This window comes from Gymnoscopelus microlampas (genome assembly GCF_963454915.1).
Source record: "Gymnoscopelus microlampas genome assembly, chromosome: 3".
NCBI classification, from domain to species: domain Eukaryota; kingdom Metazoa; phylum Chordata; class Actinopteri; order Myctophiformes; family Myctophidae; genus Gymnoscopelus; species Gymnoscopelus microlampas.
The window spans coordinates 58,422,015-58,445,295 of record NC_139940.1 but is presented as its reverse complement, the minus strand read 5'-3'; the positions used below and the strand labels follow the sequence as shown (position 1 = coordinate 58,445,295).

General features: G+C 40.8%; 1 protein-coding gene across 1 annotated transcript; it reads left to right on the top strand.

Moving 5' to 3' along the window:
* Positions 1-1,706: 1,706 nt before the first annotated feature.
* Positions 1,707-19,610, top strand: LOC311041948 (E3 ubiquitin-protein ligase TRIM35-like; the record flags this gene model as incomplete). Its single annotated transcript, XM_084052439.1, has 4 exons — positions 1,707-1,886; positions 2,941-3,072; positions 17,798-17,906; positions 18,160-19,610. The coding sequence occupies 4 exons, from the start codon at positions 1,707-1,709 to the stop codon at positions 19,608-19,610; spliced, it is 1,872 nt and encodes a 623-aa protein (XP_083908565.1).
* Between the last annotated feature and the right edge of the window lie 3,671 nt (positions 19,611-23,281).

Genomic DNA, 23,281 nt, shown 5'->3' with positions numbered 1-23,281 from the left:
GAAATACTGACAAAGACCACAACTTCTTTTCGTATGATTTTTGTCAGTTTTAGTAGAAAACACACAGCACAGTTTCAGTTAATTATACGTTTTTGTAAATTCCAGTTTTAGTTATTTCGTTACTTAACAAAGATAACCTTGCTCTGAACCCCGCAGGAACACGACCACAGCGACACGCTCCAACAGCCTCACAACAACCTCCCCCATTGATCACACCACAACCCTCCCTCACAACGCCTCTGTTGGTACCGCCGAAACCACGGCAACGGCATCCCACACAAACACAACAGCATCTACCGTATCCCTGACGACAGCATCCTCCACTGTCACCGCGACAACAGCATCCCACGCCAACACGTCTTCCCATGAAACTAATAGCAACACGACCCTGCCAACCAACACCTCTGTTGGTACCGCTGTCACCATAGAAACTGCATCCCATACAAATACAACAGCTTCCAATGTAACCCTGACATCAGCATCCTCCACTGTAACTACGGCAACAGCATTCACAAACACAACATCTTCCAATCAAACCATGGCAACAACCTCCCCCATCGAAAAAAACCCAACCCTCCCAACCACCGCCATAACCATGACAACCAACTTTTCTGATGCTGGGAACACTACGATGGCGTCCAACCACACGGAGACTCCTCCCTCAACTCCCTCAACCAATAGGACGAGTGCTCCCTCAGCTCCCACAACCAATGGGACGAGTGCTCCCTCAACTCCCACAACCAATAGGACGACTGATATCTCAACTCCCACAACCAATAGGACGACTGCTCCCTCGACTCCCACAACCAGTAGGACGACTGATCCCTCAACTCCCACGAGTAATACAACGACTGCTCCCTCAACTCCCACAACCAATAGGACGACTGATATCTCAACTCCCACAACCAATAGGACGACTGCTCCCTCGACTCCCACAACCAGTAGGACGACTGATCCCTCAACTCCCACGAGTAATACAACGACTGCTCCCTCAACTTCCACAACCAATAGAATGACTGCTCCCTCAACTCCCACAACCAATAGGACGGCTGCTTCCACACTTCAAACTACAAATGTAACCTCCAGTGCCAACCAAGGTACTTTTTTTTTTTACTGTTTTGACTTCATGTTTTCAATTTCTGTTTAGTTTTGGATTGTTTTTAAAGAGGGTTTATTACTTTAGTTTCTATTTAGTAATCAGGGGCGAGATTAAGTAGCTCAGAAAAAAATGTGAAAATAGGAGATCTACAAGCCCACAACCCACTACAACAGGTTGTGGGCTTATTGATCTGCTATTTTCGCATTTGACTTTTGACAAAGACTAAAACTATGGATATTTTGCCTATTAGTTTTAGTAAGCTCACAATACAGTTTCAGTCAGATGTACATTTTTGTAAAGCCTCATTCTTTTTTTCTCATATCAGTTAACTAAAATGTGCTGTCAATTAATCAGTTAGTTTTAGCAAACTATACTAGCCCCTGCTGCCAACCTAACCTTTACTGTAAACTTTGCTATTACAGCAACGCCGACACACGCCACGGACACAACGCACGTGACCGTCAGCGTGTTCCCCACAGCTTTGTCGGAGAAAAGCTCGACCACACATAACGCCACAACGCTCCACGGAGCCGCCAGTACCGTTCACAATAGCGCTAGCACAAAAAACGCTGCAACCTCCCCAGACGCTGCTAGCGCCGCGGCATCGATGTCTACGACTTCGGCCGCGCTTACCAACCGACCAGTCAGCGATAAGACGACGACCGACGGCCAGTCGAGCGCTGTGGTGCCCCCAGTGGTTGGTGGAGGCGTACCAGGATGGGGGATAGCACTGCTGGTTTTGGCTGCGCTGATACTGCTGCTGCTGTTCCTGCTGCTGATAGGCCTGGTAAGAGAACACACACACACACACACACACACACACGTATACACCAGTGTTAATTTCGTCGGCTATGATGACTAAATATAAGACTAATACTAAATATAAATATATTGACAATTTCGTCAACGAATAAAAACTAGACTAAAATTACGGAAGTTAGGGAGGAACTAGTGGAGAAGAGATCCAGTAGAACTAAAAGACAAGTCATTTTAAGTTTGGTTGCGCTGGGTGTTGCGCTAAAAAATAGCAGATCAAGCTCACAACGCGTTGCGCTGCGGCGTGTTGTGAACCTGTAGATCGCCAATTTTCAGCATGCATGCAACCAAGTGTAAAATCAGCCATTACGACGCCATTAAGGCCCGCCAAAATACATTGTTGGTGACAAAATCAACTGTAGATTTAGTCGACTAAAATCATATGATATTTACACTAAACTAAAACTAGACTAAAACTAAAACATTTCAGATGACTAAAATATGATTAAAACTAAATGCAATTTTATTCAAAAGACTATGAACTTAACTAAATACAAATTTGCTGTCAAAATTAACACTAGTATGCACACTCATGAACTGAATATACTAATCCTATGGGCCAATTTCCAATACTTTTACTTTTACTCCACTACAATTATTTGAAAACTTTAGTTACAAGTCACTTTGCAGATATAAATGATTACATTATAAAACATACATTAACCACTTTAGTCCTATTTTATACATAGGCTTTTTGAAAATAGCTGATCTACAAGCTCTCAACGCGTCGCATCGTTGTGAGCGTTGTGAGCTTGTAGATCTGCTATTTTCAAACATTTCAGTACTTTTACTTTTGGTATTTTAAGTACATTTTTATACCAATACTTTTGTACTTTTACTCAAGTAAATTTTGAACACCAGACTTTTACTTGTAACAGAGTACTTCTACATTGGAGTATTGATACTTTTACTTAAGTAAAACATTTGAGTACTTTTTCCACCACTGCCTATATATTAAGCATTACAGACTGTTAATTATTGTCGTAAATGTGTTGTTAATACATTTATTTTATGTTTTCATGTAGTTATTGTGGTGCTGCTGTAGGGGGCGTGGTTTCAGTCCATACAACCAGCTGAACCGTGGGGGCGGGACAGTGAACGACATCCCACTGTACACGACACACAGCCGCTTTGAAGGGCCCACTGGACACCCCTATGTGAGTTACCACTGACCCACTACACACCCCTATGTGAGTTACCACTGACCCACTACACACCCCTATGTGAGTTACCACTGACGCACTACACACCCCTATGTGAGTTACCACTGATCCACTACACACCCCTATGTGAGTTACCACCGACCCACTACACACCCCTATGTGAGTTACCACTGACCCACTACACACCCCTATGTGAGTTACCACTGACCCACTACACCCCTCTATGTGAGTTACCACTGACCCACTACACACCCCCATGTGAGTTACCACTGACCCACTACACCCCCCTATGTGAGTTACCACTGACCCACTACACACCCCTATGTGAGTTACCACTGACCCACTACACACCCCTATGTGAGTTACCACTGACCACTGCATTCATCAACACATGAATTTGTGTGTGTGCGTGCGTGAGTGCGTGCGTGCGTGAGTTCTATTAGAGGCCCCTCAACATGTGATTCTACAGTGTAACTTGGGGTTGATTGGATGTTGCATGCATATGGCTAGATGGCTAGCCATTTACCAGTAAATGTCCGATAGGCTCTATGCACAGCAGCCATTATCACTTCCTTCACAGGTGTTACCAATGATACTAATGAAGGCTCTGTTCCATTTAGTGTAGCACAGTGGTTCTCAGATTTTTCAATTTCCACGACCCCCATAACTCTGAGAGTGTACAAATGGAACCAAATGGACCCTTACGGGTCCATTTGGCCATTTGGAAGCCCATGAGGGTCCCTGGACCCCAACTGTAGACCCACTGGTGTAACAGAGTGTTTCCAGTGAGCCAACATGCACAATATCAGCACCCTGAATCTGTTTGACCAGAATGGAACAGAGCCTTCATTAGTATCATTGGTAACACCTGTGAATGTCTTCATAATATGGCTGCTGTGAATAGAGCCTCTTTGGGGGCCGCTTGCTGGAACTCCAGGCGCTTGTTGTCAACAAAATCATCCAGTTCCCGTTGCATTGCAGACAAGTTGTGACCTTGTTCATTGTCTATTTGTGAAAATGTTTGACAAATGCTTTAGTGCTATTACTGCTGACTTTATCAGATTATCAGACACGCACACACGCGCACACACACGCACGCACGCACGCACGCACGCACGCACGCACACACACACACACACACACACACACACACACACACACACACACACACACAGCAGTCATTCAGTGAGGTGTGTGTTTTCATAGTCGGGTCTTTGTGTCCTGCGACCGGAGTAACGTGATGCGTGGGAAATGCGAGCCTTCCTTGGAACACACTGCAGCATGGGGCCATACACACTGTCTGCAAATATGAAAATACCTTAGAGCCAGTGGTGGACAAAGTGTATACTCAAATAAATACCCAGTGGTGTAAAGCAACTAAGTACATTTACTCAAGTACTGTACTTAAGTACAATTTTGAGGTCTTTTTCACTTCACTGGAGTATTTCCTGTTTTCAATGCTTTTACTTCTACTCCACTACATCTCAGAGACAAATATTGTACTTTTACTCCACTACAATTATTTGACAACTTTAGTTACTAGTTTTTTTTGATTGTTACAAAACATATTAACCACTTCAACCCTATATACATTTCGGCCATTTGAAAATAGCAGATCTACAAGCTCACAATGTGTCGCGATGCAGAGTATTTTTTATATTGCAGTATACATTTGAGTACTTTTTCCACCACTGTAAATACCCAAGTATGCAACAGTACAAATTACAAAGTACATTTTATGTTTGTGTATATATATATATATATATATATATATATATATATATATATATATATATATATATATATATATATATATATATATATGCATTGCTGACACGTCACGATGTGACGTGTTGTGAGCTTGTAGATCAGCTATTTTCATCACTATATTTGAAATAGGAATGAAGTGGTTAATTTATAATATATTTTTTGTAAGTTAGGGTCCCAGGAGTCAAAAATACAATATTTCTGTTTGAAATGTAGCGGAGTGGAAGTAATGTGCTTGTAAAAAACTAAAAACAAATACTCCAAACAAAAAAGTACTTAAATACAGTACAGTACTAAGTAAATGTACTTAGTTACATTCCAACACTGCTTAAAGTGGACTTCATCTCCTGCTGTCAAATAATTGTAGCGCTGTAAAATACAATATTTGCCTCAAAGTATAAAGTACTGAAAACTTGACATTCTCAGTACAGTACTCAAGTACATGTACTTAGTTACTTTCCTCCAGTGGTCGCAGGTACCATGATACCCTGCAAAGAGTGTAACTGAGACGTGGTTCAACAGGAATATTATTATTTAAACAAATGTTTGTGGTACAGTGATTCCATATCGTCGCTGTCGGGCAGAAACCTCATATCTTCATATTGTTTGGGAGGTTTTCTGTCAATGTCCTAGCGTCACACAAAAGTAGCAGATCTACAAGCTCACAACGTATTGTGACACGTTGTGAGCTTGTAGATCTGCTATTTTTGAAACATTTTGAAGTGAAAGACATAACATAACTGTAAAGCTCCCCAAAAGCCACCCCCCAAAGGCTTATTTTAAAGACGGGGTGCCGTGATTTTCAGTGATCCCCCCCCCCCCCCTAAAACATAATCATCAGGTATTATGGTTATACTAGGAGGAAGATTTTTTTCAAAAAAGTGTACAGAAATTGTTAAAATTATGTTTTTATGTGGACACGCCTCCAGTTCATTAAGTATACCTGGTTCTCACCTTAGCACCTCCTCCACCGCCTTAGCACCACCCACCTGTCCTAGTCCCTCCGCCTCCTCATGCCCACACCTGTTGTGTTATGATAATGAGGGTATGTTTTTACTATGTCACTAAAGCGCTGTTTCTCTATTGGCACGTTTGACCCTCAAGGTTTCAGCCTCTAGGAAGAAACTCAAAATAGTCAGAGAAGACATAAAACACCATAAAAACACCACCAGGGGGCTTAATGAAGTTCTATCAACCTCATAGACACATGAAAAACAGAAAAAGTGCAAAACTATGGCACCACCCCTTTAAAAACAAAATTGGCCTGGTGTGGTCTGGTCCGTCCATGGCCTGGTGCATCCCCCTCACTTTCAGAGAGGCTGTGACGCCCACCTGCGTTCATACCACCTAACTTCAACTCCAACTTTATTTCCGTCTGACTTCATCATTCTAACCCATTCAAGACCTGAGGCTGATTCTACAAAATGTCTTCTAAATCCCAACAGTATTCTGAAAAAAAAACGTATGTTTCTATGTCAGTGGTGCTCAATCTTTTTCATGTCAAGGACCCCCAAAATGATATGCATTTGGCCACCAACCCCCAGCTCAAAATATTTTGTTCCAGGGACCCCCCAGAAGCAAAGAATAGAGTTAAAAATTGTCGCTTTAAACAATATATATTCAATTTTTTGCACACATTTTCACGTTTTTTCAAAAATAGCAGATCTACAAGCTCATAGCGCGGCACTCGGTGCCGCGCTATGAGCTTGTATATTTACTATTTTTGAATAGCCAAAGTGTAAAATAATGCTTTTTAGCTCAAATGAAAATGTGACACAGATGCTTCTTCAGGTCTTAATGGGTTCTAATCAATGATGGACATAACAACTATCTCCACATCACTGGTCAAAAACCTCCTAAACTCCACTTGAGAGAGATTTGGGTAAAGAGATGATAATGGACAAATGCAAGTATCTGACAATGTATAAAGTCACAATACCAACTTTGACGAAGCAGTAATTGTGTTATTTAAAAAACAAAAATTATAATTTCCTGTCAAAGTTCACATTTTGGACATAGCTGGCTTCTGCCCAACAGCAGAGATATAATACAAAAGTCCTTAAAACATATAAAGTAAGTTTGAACATGTCTTGCAGGTAGAACTGGAGAAAGCAACGAGGAACAGGGGTGTATACACAGTCAACCATTAACCTGACAACTGAGGACATCTGACACGCCAGGTACCTTCATACTGTACATAGATAGATAGATAGATAGATAGATAGATATATAGATAGATTGTGCATTACATTCACACACACCGATGGCGGAGGAAACCATGAAAGGCACCAACCTGCTCATTGGAAGCAATTAAGGGTTCAGTGTCTTGCTCAAGGACACTTCGACACTAACTCTGCGGATGCCCGGGATCGAACTGGGAACCTCAAGGTTTCCATCCGACCGCTCTACCCCTGAGCCACTGCCGCCCCAAAGTACACTGTTTTGCATCGCACAAAAATTGCTTAATTAAAAATGAACCCTCATGAGTGCATTTTCCCACTGTCAGAGGTATAGTCACAGTGAGGATTTAGTTGGTGTGGAAAGAACACTCCCTTCCTGTTCCAACAGCGTTGCTATCAACAGTGTCACCTGCCTGCACCACGCCTGTGTTGTGTTTCTGCTGACAAATGTCATTTCAAAGTGTGACTCATGACAGCCCTCACAAAGACCACAACAGCATTACAAGCAAACCTTCCCGTTAGTGACGATAAAACAATGCACACACACACACACACAAAACAAGGAACGGTTTTGGACACACAAGGAGAGAGAGAGAGAGAGAGAGAGAGAGAGAGAGAGAGAGAGAGAGAGAGAGAGAGAGAGAGAGAGAGAGAGAGAGAGAGAGAATAGACTATTCACAGCAGCCATATTATGAAGACATTCACAGGTGTTACCAATGATACTTATGAAGGCTGTGTTCCATTTAGTAGCACAGTGGTTTCCACGACCCCCATAACTCTGAGAGTGTACAAATGGTTCCATTTGTACACTCTCAGGGTTACACACCTGTAATGGGCCATTTGGAAGCCCATGAGGGTCCCTGGACCCCAACTGTAGACCCACTGGTGTAACAGAGTGTTTCCAGTGGGCCAACATGCACAATATTAGCACCCTGACTCTGTTTGACCAGAATGGAACAGAGCCTTCATTAGTATCTGTGAATGTCTTCATAATATGGCTGCTGTAAATAGAGCCTATTACATTATCGTTTACATCTTTGTGTTTTGCCAATTGGCCAGTGGCGACAGGTTAGAAATGGCAGCTCTAAAGTGACTTGCGGGGGGATCAACGTTTTCCTAGATGCTTTAATTAGTTCACTGGTTCCCAAACGTTTTAGCTCAAGACCCAAAAGAGACATTGGATGTTCGCTTCGCGTTCCGTTGTGAGCTTGCAGATCTGCTATTTTCACTAGTTCTTGAACCCTGTTTTTATTTACGTATGGAAATGATTTATTTATGTATTTGTTTCATGCATGAAGTACTTGGAATTGTTTTTAATTGATGAAAAGTTGTGATTTTGTGTTTGTTTCATTTTTTTTTTTATCTTTTGAAATGCATGCATGGAGCTTATAAATCTGCTATTTTTTTTAAATCGCGAAAATGTGTGCAAATCTTTGAATGTATATTTTTTAAAGCGAACATTTGTAACTCAAATATTTGCTTCTGGGGGGTCCCTGGAGCAAAATGTTTTGAGATGGGAGTCCGCGGCCAAATACAATATCATTTTAAGGGGTCGTTGACATGAAAAGGTTTGAGAACCACTGAAAGCAACATGGATTTAGAAGGCATTTTGTAGAATCGGTCTCAGGTCTTAACCATTAAGACCTGGAACGCATCTGTCTCACTTTAAGATTTCATTGGCTATTCAAAAATAGCAGATATACAAGCTCAAGCTACAAGCTTGTAGATCTGCTATTTTTTTTGGGGGGGGGGGATTTTTTTTAATTTTTTTTTATCGGCCTCAGGTCTTAAAGGGTTAATGAGTTAAGCAGATGCTCTTCTCCAGAGTGACTTTACAAAAAGCAAGATAATGTCATACATAGAATGCACTATAGTGCAGTCACTGTAGTGCCCCAAGCAACTAGGATCCCAGGTAAACCAAGCACTTATCAAATCAGTCAACAAATATACTATCAAAAAATTATAATACATTGTATAACATGCTTCAACAACATCTAAATGGCGTGTTTAAGATTATGGCCGAGACATGACATGAAAATTTTTTATATCCATTACTGGTTTAAAGGAGTAGTTCACCCAAAACATTACTTATTTTATATCAATTACACACCCCATGTGTGTAATTGATGTGTAATGTGTAATTGATAGAAAATAAAAAAAAAATGGGTGAACTACTCCTTTAAATAAAGTCATGCTTTCCTCGTCTTTTCACAGCATGTACTCCTGTCCAGCCTTTGTTCCAGTGGATGACATCAACAACATTCAATACGCTATAATGGGCGCTATACACAGCAGCCATACTGTAAAGAAATTGGGCCTCTTCCTCGCTTCCTTCACAGGTGTTACCAATTATATTAATGGAGGCTCTGTTCCATTTAGCGTAGCACAGTGGTTCTCAAACGTTTCAATTTCAAAGACCCCATACTGTAACTCTGAAAGTGTACAAATGTACACTCTCAGAGTTACACACCCGTAAAGGGCCATTTGGAACCCCCTCAAGGAACCATGAGGGTCCCTGGACCACACTTTGAGACCCACTGGTGTAGCAGAGTGTTTCCAGTGAGACAACATAAGCACCCTGACTCTGTTTGACCAGAATGGAACAGAGCCTTCATTAGTATCATTTGTAACACCTGTATAGGAAGTAAGGAAGAAGAGGCCCGATTTCTTTACAATATGGTAGCCCTAGAATGTCTGTGATCTTACACACATTTCATGAATTTCAAATCCACAGCCATAGGTCGGTCTCACCCACTTGCTTTTAGCAGCGCGATCTACGCAGCGTTGAAGTGCTCTAAACTGCGCGTGTACTCATCCAATAATTAATTCCTAAGACTTGGAGTCAGATATTGTCCTCTAGTTTCATATCCATTTGAAAGTTCTGCCAGAAAACGCATGTTTAGTCAAATATCTCCACTTTTACGCGAGCTGCACACGGACGACTTACTGTCCGGGCGAGGGGCCCAACTTGAGTGAAAGACTGAATATATCTAAACTTCCTTTGGGAAGCACAAATGTTTGGGGCACACAATTGGCAGGTGGTGTGATTCATTACCCCGCATCAATCACAACGCACCTGTCAATTGTGTGCCCCATTCGTTTGTGCTTCCCTGTCAATTTGTGATGACGTTTGTGGTGATCAGAGGAAGTTTTGATAAATTCGGTCCTTCACTCAAGACCTCGCCCGTACAGAAAGTCGTCCGTGTGCAGCTCATGGAAAAGTGGAGATATTTTACTAAACACGCGTTTTCTGGCAGAACTTTGAAATGGCTATGAAAATAGAGGACAATATCTGACTCCAAGTCATTATTGGGTGAGTACACAGGCAGTTTAGAGCACTTTGATAACGCGCAGATTACCCTGCTAACTGGCCGGGGATAGGACCGATCTATGGCTGTGTATTTGAAATACATGAAATGTACGTAAGATCACAGACATTCTGGGGCTATACAATATGGCTGCTGTGCATAGAACCCATTTAGCAACACTTTGACTGAATAACCAGGAACGGATATCATGTTGCATATCCTCACTGTCAGGAAGGAACCTTAAATCTTCCTATTTCATTATTTTAGTAATTAGTTTGTTCATGAATTAATCACCTATTGTCAGTGTTGGACAGTATCAAAGTACTTGAGTACTGTACTGTTCTTTTGAGTACTCTCAACCTGAATATTTGTATTTTTGGCAACATGTGACTTTCACTTCACTACATTTCAAAGACAAATATTATACTTTTGACTACGCCACATTCCTAGAAGGGGGAAATTAGGAATGAACCTCTTAAGACGTATTTCAAATATAGTGAAAATAGCAGATCTGCAAAATCACAACTTGTGTGCTTGTAGATCTGCTATTTTCACAATTATATTGTTTGAAGATTTCTGGAAAATCTTCGATTTTTTTATGTAAAAATTGTAATACGGCAGTGCACTGATATATACTTTGTATTTTGTACTTTTGAATACTTAAGTATTTTTAAAAAACAAATACTCCAGTACTTTAACTCAAGTAATGTGACAGAGCAATTTTCACTTGTAGTCTACTAATATTTGACCAGCAGTATCTATACTTTAAATCAAGTACTGGAGTTGAGTATTTTGTCCACCATTGTTAATTACCTATTTTAAGCACTTAAAACCCAGCATCCGTATTGTGGGAAATATTTCACTGAAAGTACCCGATCGACAAGCTCACAACGCAACGTGTTGAGAGCTTGTCGATCGGCTATTTTCAGCGAACGCTTTCCCCACAATAACAGATTTTTTAAAAAATGAAAGAAAATGAAAATTTGAAAAATGAAAAAATAATATATAAAAATATATAATGACATAGCGCTAATAGGCTCTATGCACAGCAGCCATATTATCACTTACTTCACAGGTGTTACCAATGATACTAATGAAGGCTCTGTTCCATTTAGTCTAGCACAGTGGTTTCCACGACCCCCATAACTCTGAGAGTGTACAAATGGAACCAAATGGACCCGTTGAGAGTGTAGGGACCCTCATGGGCTTCCAAATGGCCCCTTACGGGTGTGTAACTCTGAGAGTGTCTACAGTTGGGGTCCCTGGACCCCAACTGTAGACCCACTGGTGTAACAGAGTGTTTCCAGTGGGCCAACATGCACAATATCAGCACCCTGACTCTGTTTGACCAGAATGGAACAGAGCCTTCATTAGTATCATTGGTAACACCTGTGAATGTCTTCATAATATGGCTGCTGTGAATAGAGCCTATTATAGGTTGCCAGGTTGTAAGTGGTTTTGTGTCTGTGGCTTTTATAAATATTGAACCAAAACTAAATAATAACTACATTGGATCCATTGGAACAGGTTATTTATTAAATTTGTTGAAAACTAACAGTTTTGTACAAACCAGGTTTATGAACAAGGTTTCCTATATTGTGGATACATATTACTTGTACATGGCACATAGAGAAAGTCTTTATCCAATGTCCAAAAGTGTTGTTGCAAATGGACGCTTTTTTTGTATTGATTTCTATAAACATATCACTGAACATACTATTTTACTGTGTGAGATGTATATATTTTTGTCATAAAAATTACTATTTACCTAATGCAGGTTAAAGCATTATGCATAATGAACTAAAGCAAGGACCCCTTAGTTGAGAAAGAGATGAAGCAGAGACCACTACATAGTGTACAAAATTGTGTTGTAGATTAAACTTTTCCATAGATTTCATAAATAGCTTCATAGACTTTTTTGACAGCACTATCATCACTGGTTTGACCTTAAATGTGCAGCAAGTGATTTATGTGCTTGTGTGTGTGTGTGTGTGTGTGTGTGTGTGTGTGTGTGTGTGTGTGTGTGTGTGTGTGTGTGTGTGTGTGCGTGCGTGCGTGCGTGCGTGCGTGCGTGCGTGCGCGCGTGCGTGCGTGTGTGTTTGCCTCACACTTATTTTAGCAAATAAAATAATTTACTGCACCTTCAAGTTATATATATTTTTTATAAATTAAAGATTTGATCCCAAATAAAAGATTAATCTAAGCGTGTCTAAACCCTTTAAAACCATTGAACCTTGAACCTGTAAGAGTCTATGTTTTATTGTTTATTATCATCTGATTAACTATTAACCAACCTCACTGTACTCACTATCTATTTCACACTTTGCACTCTGACTGCCACTCCTTCGGCTGCTATTTATATTTATGTTATTATTTTTTATAGTTCAGGATTTGATTTTCTATTCTTATTTTGAAAGAAAAGTGTTGTTCCAGCAAAGTATATATTGTTGTTGTCGGGCAGAAACCCTTGTCTCCATATTTCACCGTTTTGTTTCTTTGTAAATGAATGCCCTATACTTCATCATACTACAGTGTCACACAAAAGTAGGGAAAAAATGCTGATCTACTAGCTCATTTTGAGCTTGTAGATCGGCTATTTTTGCTCAATTTGAAAAGAAAAACATGTAAGAGAACATTAAAGTGGTTAAGAGTGTCTGTGGGTTTTAGGGAACCAATGAAAAGTATTAACAAGTGCTAGAGACTAAATAACAGTGGTGTAAAAAGTACTCAAATGTTTTACTTAAGTAAAAGTATCAATACTGCAATATAGAAATACTCTGTTACAAGTAAAAGTGTGGAATTCAAAATGTACTTGAGTAAAAGTACAAAAGTATTGGCATCAAAATGTACTTAAAGTACCTAAAGTAAAAGTACTCATTAGGTAGAATGTCCTAAGTAAAAGTATTGGAAATTGGAAATACCACCACTGCTAAATAATAACTATATTGGGTCCATTGGAACACAGCTTCTTTTTTTCTCTCCCTTTCCTGAAAAGTTACAGTTTTGGAAAGGTTCCCACCCAACAGCGACAATGTGATTATTTACATAAAGTAATGCAAAGTAAAGCACTTTTTTTCGAACAATGTGAGGAATCATAATCTTTGTGATATGAGGTTGTACCAGCATTTCCTCCATTAATCATTTACTCATATGATAAGTGGAACTGTAATTCCATCTTGACTTGACAACGAGTGTGGTGTCACAATAACAGCGTGTCGGTTTTCTGCAGAACGGGACATATTTTGTAGGATTATCATCAGTAAGTTTACGTTGAATGTGAATCGGTAAGTGTCTAAACAAACTTTGGTTGTGCATATGTCATCAATATGTTTCCTGAACCGCGTGTGTGTTCAGAAACTTTAACACTGTGGTTTTCAAACTTTTTCATGTCAAGGACCCTTACATTAATTCATGTATTTGACCGCGGACCCCCATCTGAAAATAGTTTGTGCCGTTGTGTTGTTAAAATGTAAAAATAATAAATAGTCAAGATTTTTTTGAAAATATTTTCAAATGTTTATCGGATTAAAGTGGTTAAACTGCTTTCGGTGCTATATTAACACATTTTGCTGGGGACCCCCTTAAGGACCCCTTGAGAACCACTGCTTTAACAAAGCAAAGCAAAGTTTGTTGTTTACCCAGGGTGTCGGACTAAGTATGAAACTTGTTTCCAGCCGGACCCTGCATGGAAGCCTTGCTCAAGGGCTATTCAGCGGTGATTCATGATTGATGTGATGAATTGGGGAATCGAACTAGGGACCTTCCGGTATCAAGGCCGCCCCTCTAACCATTAGGCCACCGCTGCCACATTATGTGTCTCACAGCTACTGTTGTCACACCCCATCTTGACTGCCAGCAAGCATTACAAACTTTCCTTTTTCAGCATTGCGACATTACCTGAACTAATCAAATGAACTAACTAGAAAAATGTGTACCTCTGAGCGTAGGTTTCTGCCAGGCCGGGTTGCCTACCCAGCGGGCCCGCAAACTTTGGAAGTCAGTCATATTCAATTCCAATCAGAATGGCATATGAACAATCTGACTGATACATCTTGATCACATGACTCCAGAGATAAGAATGATTTGTAAGAGTTTTTGGACACAATCTGTAGGACTGTAGGAGCAAAAGGTGTGTTTTAAAGAAAACTCAAAATGTCTCTAGTCTCTAGTCTGGCATAAATGGTCCCTATATGGGGAGTTGCATCATGATCCAAGGAATCCAGGAAAAAATAAAAAAGTCTTTGATTGTATGACCTACAGTATGTTTTAAGATTTGTATGCCAAAAAGTGAAGTGGACTATTATAGCGCAACAATGAGGCAGATTTGGGGTGTCAGTTCTTCCTTGGCCTACTTTTTGTGTACGTGCAAAGTTTCACGACAACCGGATGCAGCATTCATAATTTGTGCCCCCCTGGAATCTGACAAATCGGACAGATAAATCTTGATGTACTTGACTACAGAGATAATGGCCCTCATTTATCAACGCGGTGTAGACCAAATAATGGGCATATGGCGAGATCACTACAACTTTCGGCATTTATCAACAGCCCGACCCTCCAAACCTTTGAACAGCGCAGGTTATTCTTCATGCTGTGGATTCGTTTTGGCCACCGCGAGAGATCGGACATGTGTTCGGACATTTAACCGTCCCAACACACACGACCAGCCTTCATCCATTAATGTTAATAATTCATTCATCAATGATCACTCCATAAACGTTCAGATTATTATGACTGCCTTGCCTGCTATCTCTCATTTAACGTGGCGTCACGGCAGCCCGTGACTCAAGGGGGAATACAGGATTGCTTTATTTTAGTGTAACTAGAATGCGCACTGTGCACTGCTCGTAATGGGTTAAATTAATATACAAAGTTTGTATAAATCATACCATACGTTGGTATTACAAACGTATGGTATGATTTATGACGGTGAGATTGGTGTCATGTCGCCTACTTGACAAAGATTGTACCATCACGGAATACATGAAAGACTGCTATTTCCACAGAGTGCCAATTCTACACTTGGGCTTGCAATTAGGTGCGTGTGTGTGTGTGTGTGTGTGTGTGTGTGTGTGTGTGTACGTCAGACGCGGACATGAAAGCAGGAGTCCATGCATTGTTTGGTCGTATTCTGGTTCTTCATGTCGTTAAATCGGGGCGTTTCGAGAATATTTAAGGGCGTGTTATTTAAATGACGCTTGGTTTCAGCCGTCAGAAAAGGAATAGAATCGCTTCATAAATGTGACTTTGACGTTGCCCTACGGGCGAATTTAAGGCAAAAAATACATTTTTTTTTTACACTCCATTGATAAATGAGGGCCAATGTGTACTGATTTGTGTGAAGCGTAACAAAACGTGAAGTGGCCTGCCACAATGAGGCCGATTTGAAAATAAATTGTAAAAAGGTTCTGCGTGAAGTGTGCGTGTAAAGTTTCACGCCGAGTGGTCCCGCGGTGCGGGAGACAGCTGTTTACAGACAGATGTATGGCCGAACGGACGGACAGTTGCGAAAATATAATCTCCGGCCTTCGGCTGTCCGACAGAGATAGTGACTAACTAATAATAGGAATGAATGAATAGAAAGGAATCGCAATGAGGGCACACACAAACATGCACACGCATGCCTGCAGGCACACACACTCACACACAGTCTCCTTCAGAAAGCTTTTTTTTTTTTTTTTATCTCTAAATGCATGCAGCACTGACACAGAAGGCCTATCCATAGACAATTCTCCCTTAAAGTCCTCATGACATGGCCAGAATTATTCATATTTGATTCTTATCTATTCTACATACTGTATCATGGTGATTCAGAATCAGAATCAGAATCAGAATCAGAAGACTTTATTGCGATGACATGTAGACATGTTAGGAATTTGGTTTGATGCAGTGGAGCGCAGTTTACAACAGGACTGGTGCAAGACAGGACAAGACAGTAGCCAATGGGACAGTTATCAGTGGAGTGGAGGAACTGATTTTACTGTACTGCGAGCGACAGGCAGCGGGCCCGTTTACAGCATTATCATCAGACACAGGGTGTAGTAGTAACGGTAGTAGCCCAGGCTTGTAGGACCTGCAGTTGCTTATTGGGTTATAATATTGCACCATAATGCATCACTATAGTGATGGGTTATAATATTGCACAATAAGCATCAGTATAGTGCTCGTCTTAAGCTCGGGACTGTGCGACATAGTGTCTGTCTGTCTGTCTGTCTGTCTGTCTGTCTGTCTGTCTGTCTGTGAGAATATGCAGAAGTGCCAGTTTTAGTGCTACCATAATGTACAAAACTGTGAAAATGACGTATTCTTATTGGGAATACATTTGTCTCCTGTGTTAACTGTGTGTATACAGTATAGTTGAATAGGATGGGGGTAGGACTAAGCTGCTGTATTTTTAAATCAGTCATAATAGTGATACCAAATATTTTCTGAGGTGGTACTCAACGAATAGCAAAAACAGCTCACCTACAAGCTCACAATGTGTCACTATGTGTCGTGTTGGGACTTTGTATATCGTCTGTCTTAGCTATTTTTGGAAATGTTGAAATCTGTTGCATTTTGTTAAAAGTGTAGCCTACTCTGTAACTCCATTTCTCTCTCTGGAGGTATGCTCGCTTGCATTTCCATTAACAAACATTCACACTGGAATTTGAAATAGAATTCCTTTGAACACACCCTCTCACTTAGCTCCAATTGGAACCTCTCCCTTCGCTATATAGCTCCGAGATGAGGTTCCACACAGCTCGGTGCCTGTTGGGCGGGACATTTTCGAATATTTTCCACTTTGCATGATTCTTACCCTTTTCCGCACATCGTATCCAAAAAGTAAAGGTATTCTGCCCTGCTCTCAGGTGTTTTAACTTCTAGCGGAAAAGAAAATCTAACTGACGGGTTGAAACAAGCGTTTCAATCGCTTATTTAGTCAGCCTGTGGCCATGTTTTCCCAATGCAATCTTACGGCAGCAGTACTGCGCATGCGGACGGGGGTTGACTGGCCACAGGCTGACTAAATAAGCGATTTAAACGCTTGTCAGTTAGATTTTATTTTCTGCTAAAAGTTAAAACATCTGAGAGCAGGGGGGTCGACCTTTACTTTTTGGATACGATGTGCGGAAAAGGGTAAGAATCATGCATAGTGGAAAATATTATAAAATGTCCCGCCCAACAGGCACCGAGCTGTGTGGAATCTCATCTCGGAGCTATATAGCGGAGGGAGAGTTTCCAAATGGGGCTACCTCTCACTATTAGTGGGTGGAAGCTCGCAAAGGTTAATGCCCAAATACATCCCCATTCTACCACAACATCAGTGAAAACACCAAAATAAAGCAAGAGCACACTGTGCTTCTTTAGGTAAACACCACCACCCTACTCCAGTGGCTGATCATTTCTGGCATACAGGGAAATGATGGGCAAAGTTACATACCATGCCTTTAATGTAGTGTTAATTGTATGTGTTTACAGTAGGCTACACTGGATTCCAATAAGAGGAGACTACAGCAGAGAGGTGGCGAGCAGACAGCTGAGAGGAACAACACTTTGCAGAGCTGTGTTCAGACTACCAGCACAGCAGCAGGTCAAACATTATGTCAACCATGCATTTATTACATCATTAGTTTAATGTGAAGAAGTATTTTTGATTAACAGTACAATCAAATGCTTTGTTTTGGGTGATAGAGAAACATGTTTGTTTCCACGTCAGAAGTGCACTAGTCAAATTATTATTATTATTATTGTTATTAATTAGATCATTTTGTTTTCATTTTAGCCTATACTGCATGCCCAAAATAGGGATGTTACGGTTAACAATGTTCCTTTATCACCTCCAGGGATCGACATGGAGGCTACAGAGGTTATCACACGGAACAAGACAAAACTTCAGCGCATTCTAATGTCAAACATTTTCTTCATCATCGATTGCGTATTTGAAGAAAAGCTACTGGTGCACTTTGAATACATCAACCTGAAGAGCATCCCTCTCCCATCCGACGCAGCCACTGCACTTGTTGACAAAATGATCTTCAAGGGGGAAACTATTTGCAGGGAGTTCCTGCGTCTGCTACAGGACACAAAGCTAACAGACGTGTTTCCTGATCGGAAGAAAATGCCATGGTACAACCCTCCATCCACACCTTCAGCTGACCCAACCACACAGTCGTCTGAGGAGCAAGTCAAGGTGTTGTGTTGTGAGCATCCAGCGAAACTGTTCTGTGAGGACGAACAGAGAGCTGTGTGTCACATCTGTGACTCCTGTAACCACCGTGGTCACAATTGGCTTCCTATTGAACAAGCAATCAATCAGCTGAAGGACCAACTGAAGTCTGACCTTGACATTTTAATGGACAAGAGGAACAAATACAACAACCTTAAAACGAAATACAATGTAGTTGTTCGACACAACAAAAAGCAGGTGGAGGCCACAGAGAAGCAGATCAGAGCAGAGTTTGAGAAGCTCCACCAGTTCCTGATAGAGGAAGAGGTTGTCAGACTGGCAGCTCTGAGGGAGGAGGAGAAGCAGAAGAAGAAGATTATTCAGAGCTTTCGGGAGCAGATGACTTCTCTCTCAGACAGCATATCTGCTGTAGAACAAGAGCTGCAGGAACACAGTGTGTCATTTCTCAGCAGTTATAGACACACTCAGACCAGCGCCAGAGTCCATTGTATACTGCCAGATCCACAGATGGTCTCAGGAGCACTGATAGATGTGACCAAACACCTGGGAAACCTGAGCTTCAGAGTCTGGGAGAAGGTGAAGGAGAGGGTCAAGTTCACTCCTGTTATTCTGGACCCAAACACAGCAGGCCGACATGTCCGTCTGTCTGAAGACCTGACCGGTGTGAGAGGGACAATCACAAGGCAGTATGAGTTTCCAGAAAACCCAGAGAGATTCACTTGTCGTGATTTTGTTTTGGGTTCAGAGGGTTTCAGTTCAGGAAAACACAGCTGGGAGGTAGAGGTTGGAGACCATCACTTATGGTTTATAGGTTTGGCTAAAGAATCTGTTGACAGGGATAAGTATGACGATACTCCAGAATATGGATTCTGGTGGTTAAGACAAAGCCATGGTTGTTATAGTAATGGGTGTGATGAAAAGATCCCATTTCAGAGGAATCCTGAGAGGATCAGAGTCGAGCTGGACTATGACAGGGGAGAGTTGTCCTTCTATGACCCTGAAGACATGACCCACATCTACACTTATAAAGACACTTTCACTGAGAAACTCTACCCATGTTTCCATGCTGGAGGCACAATTGATTACATTGATATTTGTCAAGCATAGAAAGTGATGGAAGTACTACAGTATTTTAACCCATTAAGACTTGAGGCCGATTCTACAAATGTCCTCTAAACAGTTTTCAAACAAGATTGAACATTTTTTAATCAGATTTTCTATTAATGCGAGAACAATGGCTTCCATTATAGCAAACTTTTCCAGGAATAGAACGCTTGCTGAGCTTGGATTCCCCATCGATGATGATACTGGTAGTTTCTATGTATGTAGAGCAAGTGAAACTGTCGCTCGGGTGGCGCAGTGGTAAAGTCACTGCCCACCACCACGGAGGTTGTGGGTTTGAATCCACTGTGGTGTGTCCGGCTTTATTGACAGCAGTGACAACACAGAAATGTGTGTGGGGAGGAATTAATTGGCATAATGACTAAATTGGGGAGAAAAAGGGGTAATAAATAATTGGCTACTCTGAATAGAGAGAGAGAGAGAGAGAGAGAGAGAGAGAGAGAGAGAGAGAGAGAGAGAGAGAGAGAGAGAGAGAGAGAGAGAGAGAGAGAGAGAGAGAGAGAGAGAGAGAGAGAGAGAGAGAGAGAGAGAGAGAGAGAGAGAGAGAGAGAGAGAGAGAGAGAGAGAGAGAGAGAGAGATCATCTGAATAAGCATTCTTATACATTCTCTCATAGTGGAATTAAACTGTTCCTCATTTTGCTGGGGACCCCCTGGAACATCTGCATGGACCCCTGGGGGTCACCAGACCCCACTTTTGGAAGCAGTGAAGTAGACCACTGCTGTGTTCAATGATAAGATGCATATTGTTGCTTTCTGGCAGAAACATTGTATCTCCATATTTCAACCCTCTCTCTCTCTCTCTCTCTCTCTCTCTCTCTCTCTCTCTCTCTCTCTCTCTCTCTCTCTCTCTCTCTCTCTCAATTAATGCCCCATTTCATCGTATGACAGTGTCACACAAAAATACAGAAAGCCGATCTACAAGCTTTGTGAGCTGGTAGATCGGCTGGTAGGCCTACATTAGATCCATTGAACACATTTTTTTTCATTGTCTCAATAGTAAGTTTTTGACATACAAGATGTGATTATTGCAACAATAATTTTCAGAGTGCCATCACTGCTATGATGAAGAGTGTGACTTTCAACAGTTTTCTTTTTAATGGATAGACTCAACTTATGAGAACTTAGTTTGGTACTGATATTGTTATATTACTGATTTGATAATAGTGTGACGATGTATGTATTTTACATCATGTTTATTATCAATAAAGTGGTCAAAGTCAAAACAACAACAGCTTCATTCTGCCCTATGTATTCCGTTGCTTTCACAGGGACTGGAATGAAGGCTCTCTCCTGTGTGATGGTGCCCTCTAGTGGACTGCATTCACTGCTACACAGACTGCTCACAGTGTCATTGTGCTAGTCCTTCATAGTCTGTCAAGTGAAGTCACACTATTCCACAATGGAAAAGTAAACTTAGTTGTTTTATGAGATCTGAACAGTGTTCACATATACTCTGCATGCATTAATTGACATCTTTTGGCGGATGGAGTTATGCATCCACCTTTAAAGTTAAAGGGATATTTCACTTTCAAAAAAACTTTTGGTCATTTTGTCGTCTACTCAGGCTTTTGTGAGCCCCCCAGACAGTTTTTAAGTTGCTCGATTCAGTATTTAGACATTTGATATTCATTTTATCAGACACGCCCCCTTCCTATACAAACCCATTATAACTTCAAACTCCATTTTAACCATGTTAGATTCATCAAAAACTACACAAAAAGGGAAGCACGCACATCTCTATGAAAATGTACAGGTTTTAGTAACCAATAAAGGAGGTTCCCTACAGACAGATTTATACCGGAAGCCCACCGACAGGAACACTTTACTTCATGGTGACAGCTTCCACCCTGGTCACCTCATCAGAAGCCTTCCCATTAGCCAGTTCCACAGGGCTAGAAGGATCTGTAGCACAGACGAAGGTTACCAGACACAAGCAACTGATTTAACGAACCGCTTTCTGTCACGAGGGTACAAACCTGAATGGGTTCACACTGCATCTAAGCGTTTTGAATCTATCACACAAGAAGAGTGTTTGAACCCAGTTAAACGTTCTAAACAAAAAAACATCTCTCCTCTTTGTATTACTAGATATTCTCCTATGGGTGCTGAGTTTAGAAAGATCCTCTACAAACATTGGCACATTGTTGACACTGACCCTAAACTAAAAGTGGTCTTTAAAGAGCCCCCAAAGTTGTTTTTTAAACGCTCCCCTAACTTAAGGGACCAACTCATACGCTCCTACACCCCCTCCACCACCCCCTCTACCTTTTTATCAAACATTTCTGCTGGTAATTATAAATGCTCAAATTGTGCTCAATGTACTTATACCTCTAAATGTCAATCCTTTACTCACCCTCATAGTGGGAAACAGCTGCCCATAAAAGGAGTGATTACGTGTTCCACAACTTTTGTTGTTTACCTGATAAGATGTCCTTGTGGACTTGCATATGTGGGCAAAACCAGTAGAGCCCTACGTACCCGTGTAAGTGAACACAGAAGTAACATTAGATGTGGAGATGAACGAAACCCAGTAGCAGCTCATTTCAAGAAAATGGGACACAGTATTGCATCTTTACGCTACTGGGGTATAGAGAAGGTGGATAGGCCCCCTCGAGGAGGTGATCAGAATCGACTTTTACTGCAACGAGAATCTTTCTATATATATAGTCTGAATACCATGGCCCCTCATGGGCTGAATGAGGAGTTTGCCGTTAAACCTTTTCTTTAATAGTTTTCTTTTTCATCTTTTTCACCTTTTTGTTTGTTTAAAAAATGTTTTAAAAATGTTTTTCTCTTTTTTTCCCTTGTATTATATTGTCGTTGTCTATGCCTTCCCTGTGCATCTAGGCCTTGAGCGATGTTCTTTTGGAGCTGCTAAACTTTTGCTTTATTTCCTAATGTGTCTTTTTTGGGATCTCATAGAACACCCATGTACTGCTTATAATTAGTCCTTTGGCTATGTTGCCTCTTAAAACTGTACTGTGCTGCATCATGTCACTATATCATGTCACAAATGAATGATTTTCTAATTTTTCTCAAAAAATGAATTAGAATTACTGAATTTCCATTTTTCTACTTTCTAAAAGGAATTGAATGATTTTTTTCAAAAGATGAACTTTTCCTAAAGATTAACTGAATTTCTATTTTTCTACAAAATAACTGTTTCCAAAATGAACTGGTTTTATCATGATACTGTTTATAATCTTTGTAAACTGTCCCCTTAAGATAGGGGGAGGGTGTGTCTATTGTCTATTATCCCCGACACAGCTGGGACTCTGATTATTTGCTCCCTACTTAAGCCTGCCTACCTCTGCACTCCTCATACCTGACGAAGACCCGAAGGGGTCGAAACGTTGTAACGCTGTGAGCTTAAAAATAAAACTGGTCGCTGGAGCTACAAAAGTGTGCGGACTTCTTCTTCTTTCTATAGATTCATCAAAAACACCCGTCCTTGGTTCACCCGACTCATACCACCCCCCCTAATACGTGAGGGGGCCGTGTTTTTTCAATTACTTTTTTCATATATTTTTTATATTTTTTTTGGAAAATGAAAAAAAAAGTATACAATAAAAAAATAAAATAAAATAAATGAAAAAAATAATCGTATGGGAAGGAGGCGTGTCTGATAAAATGAATATCAAATGTCTAAATACTG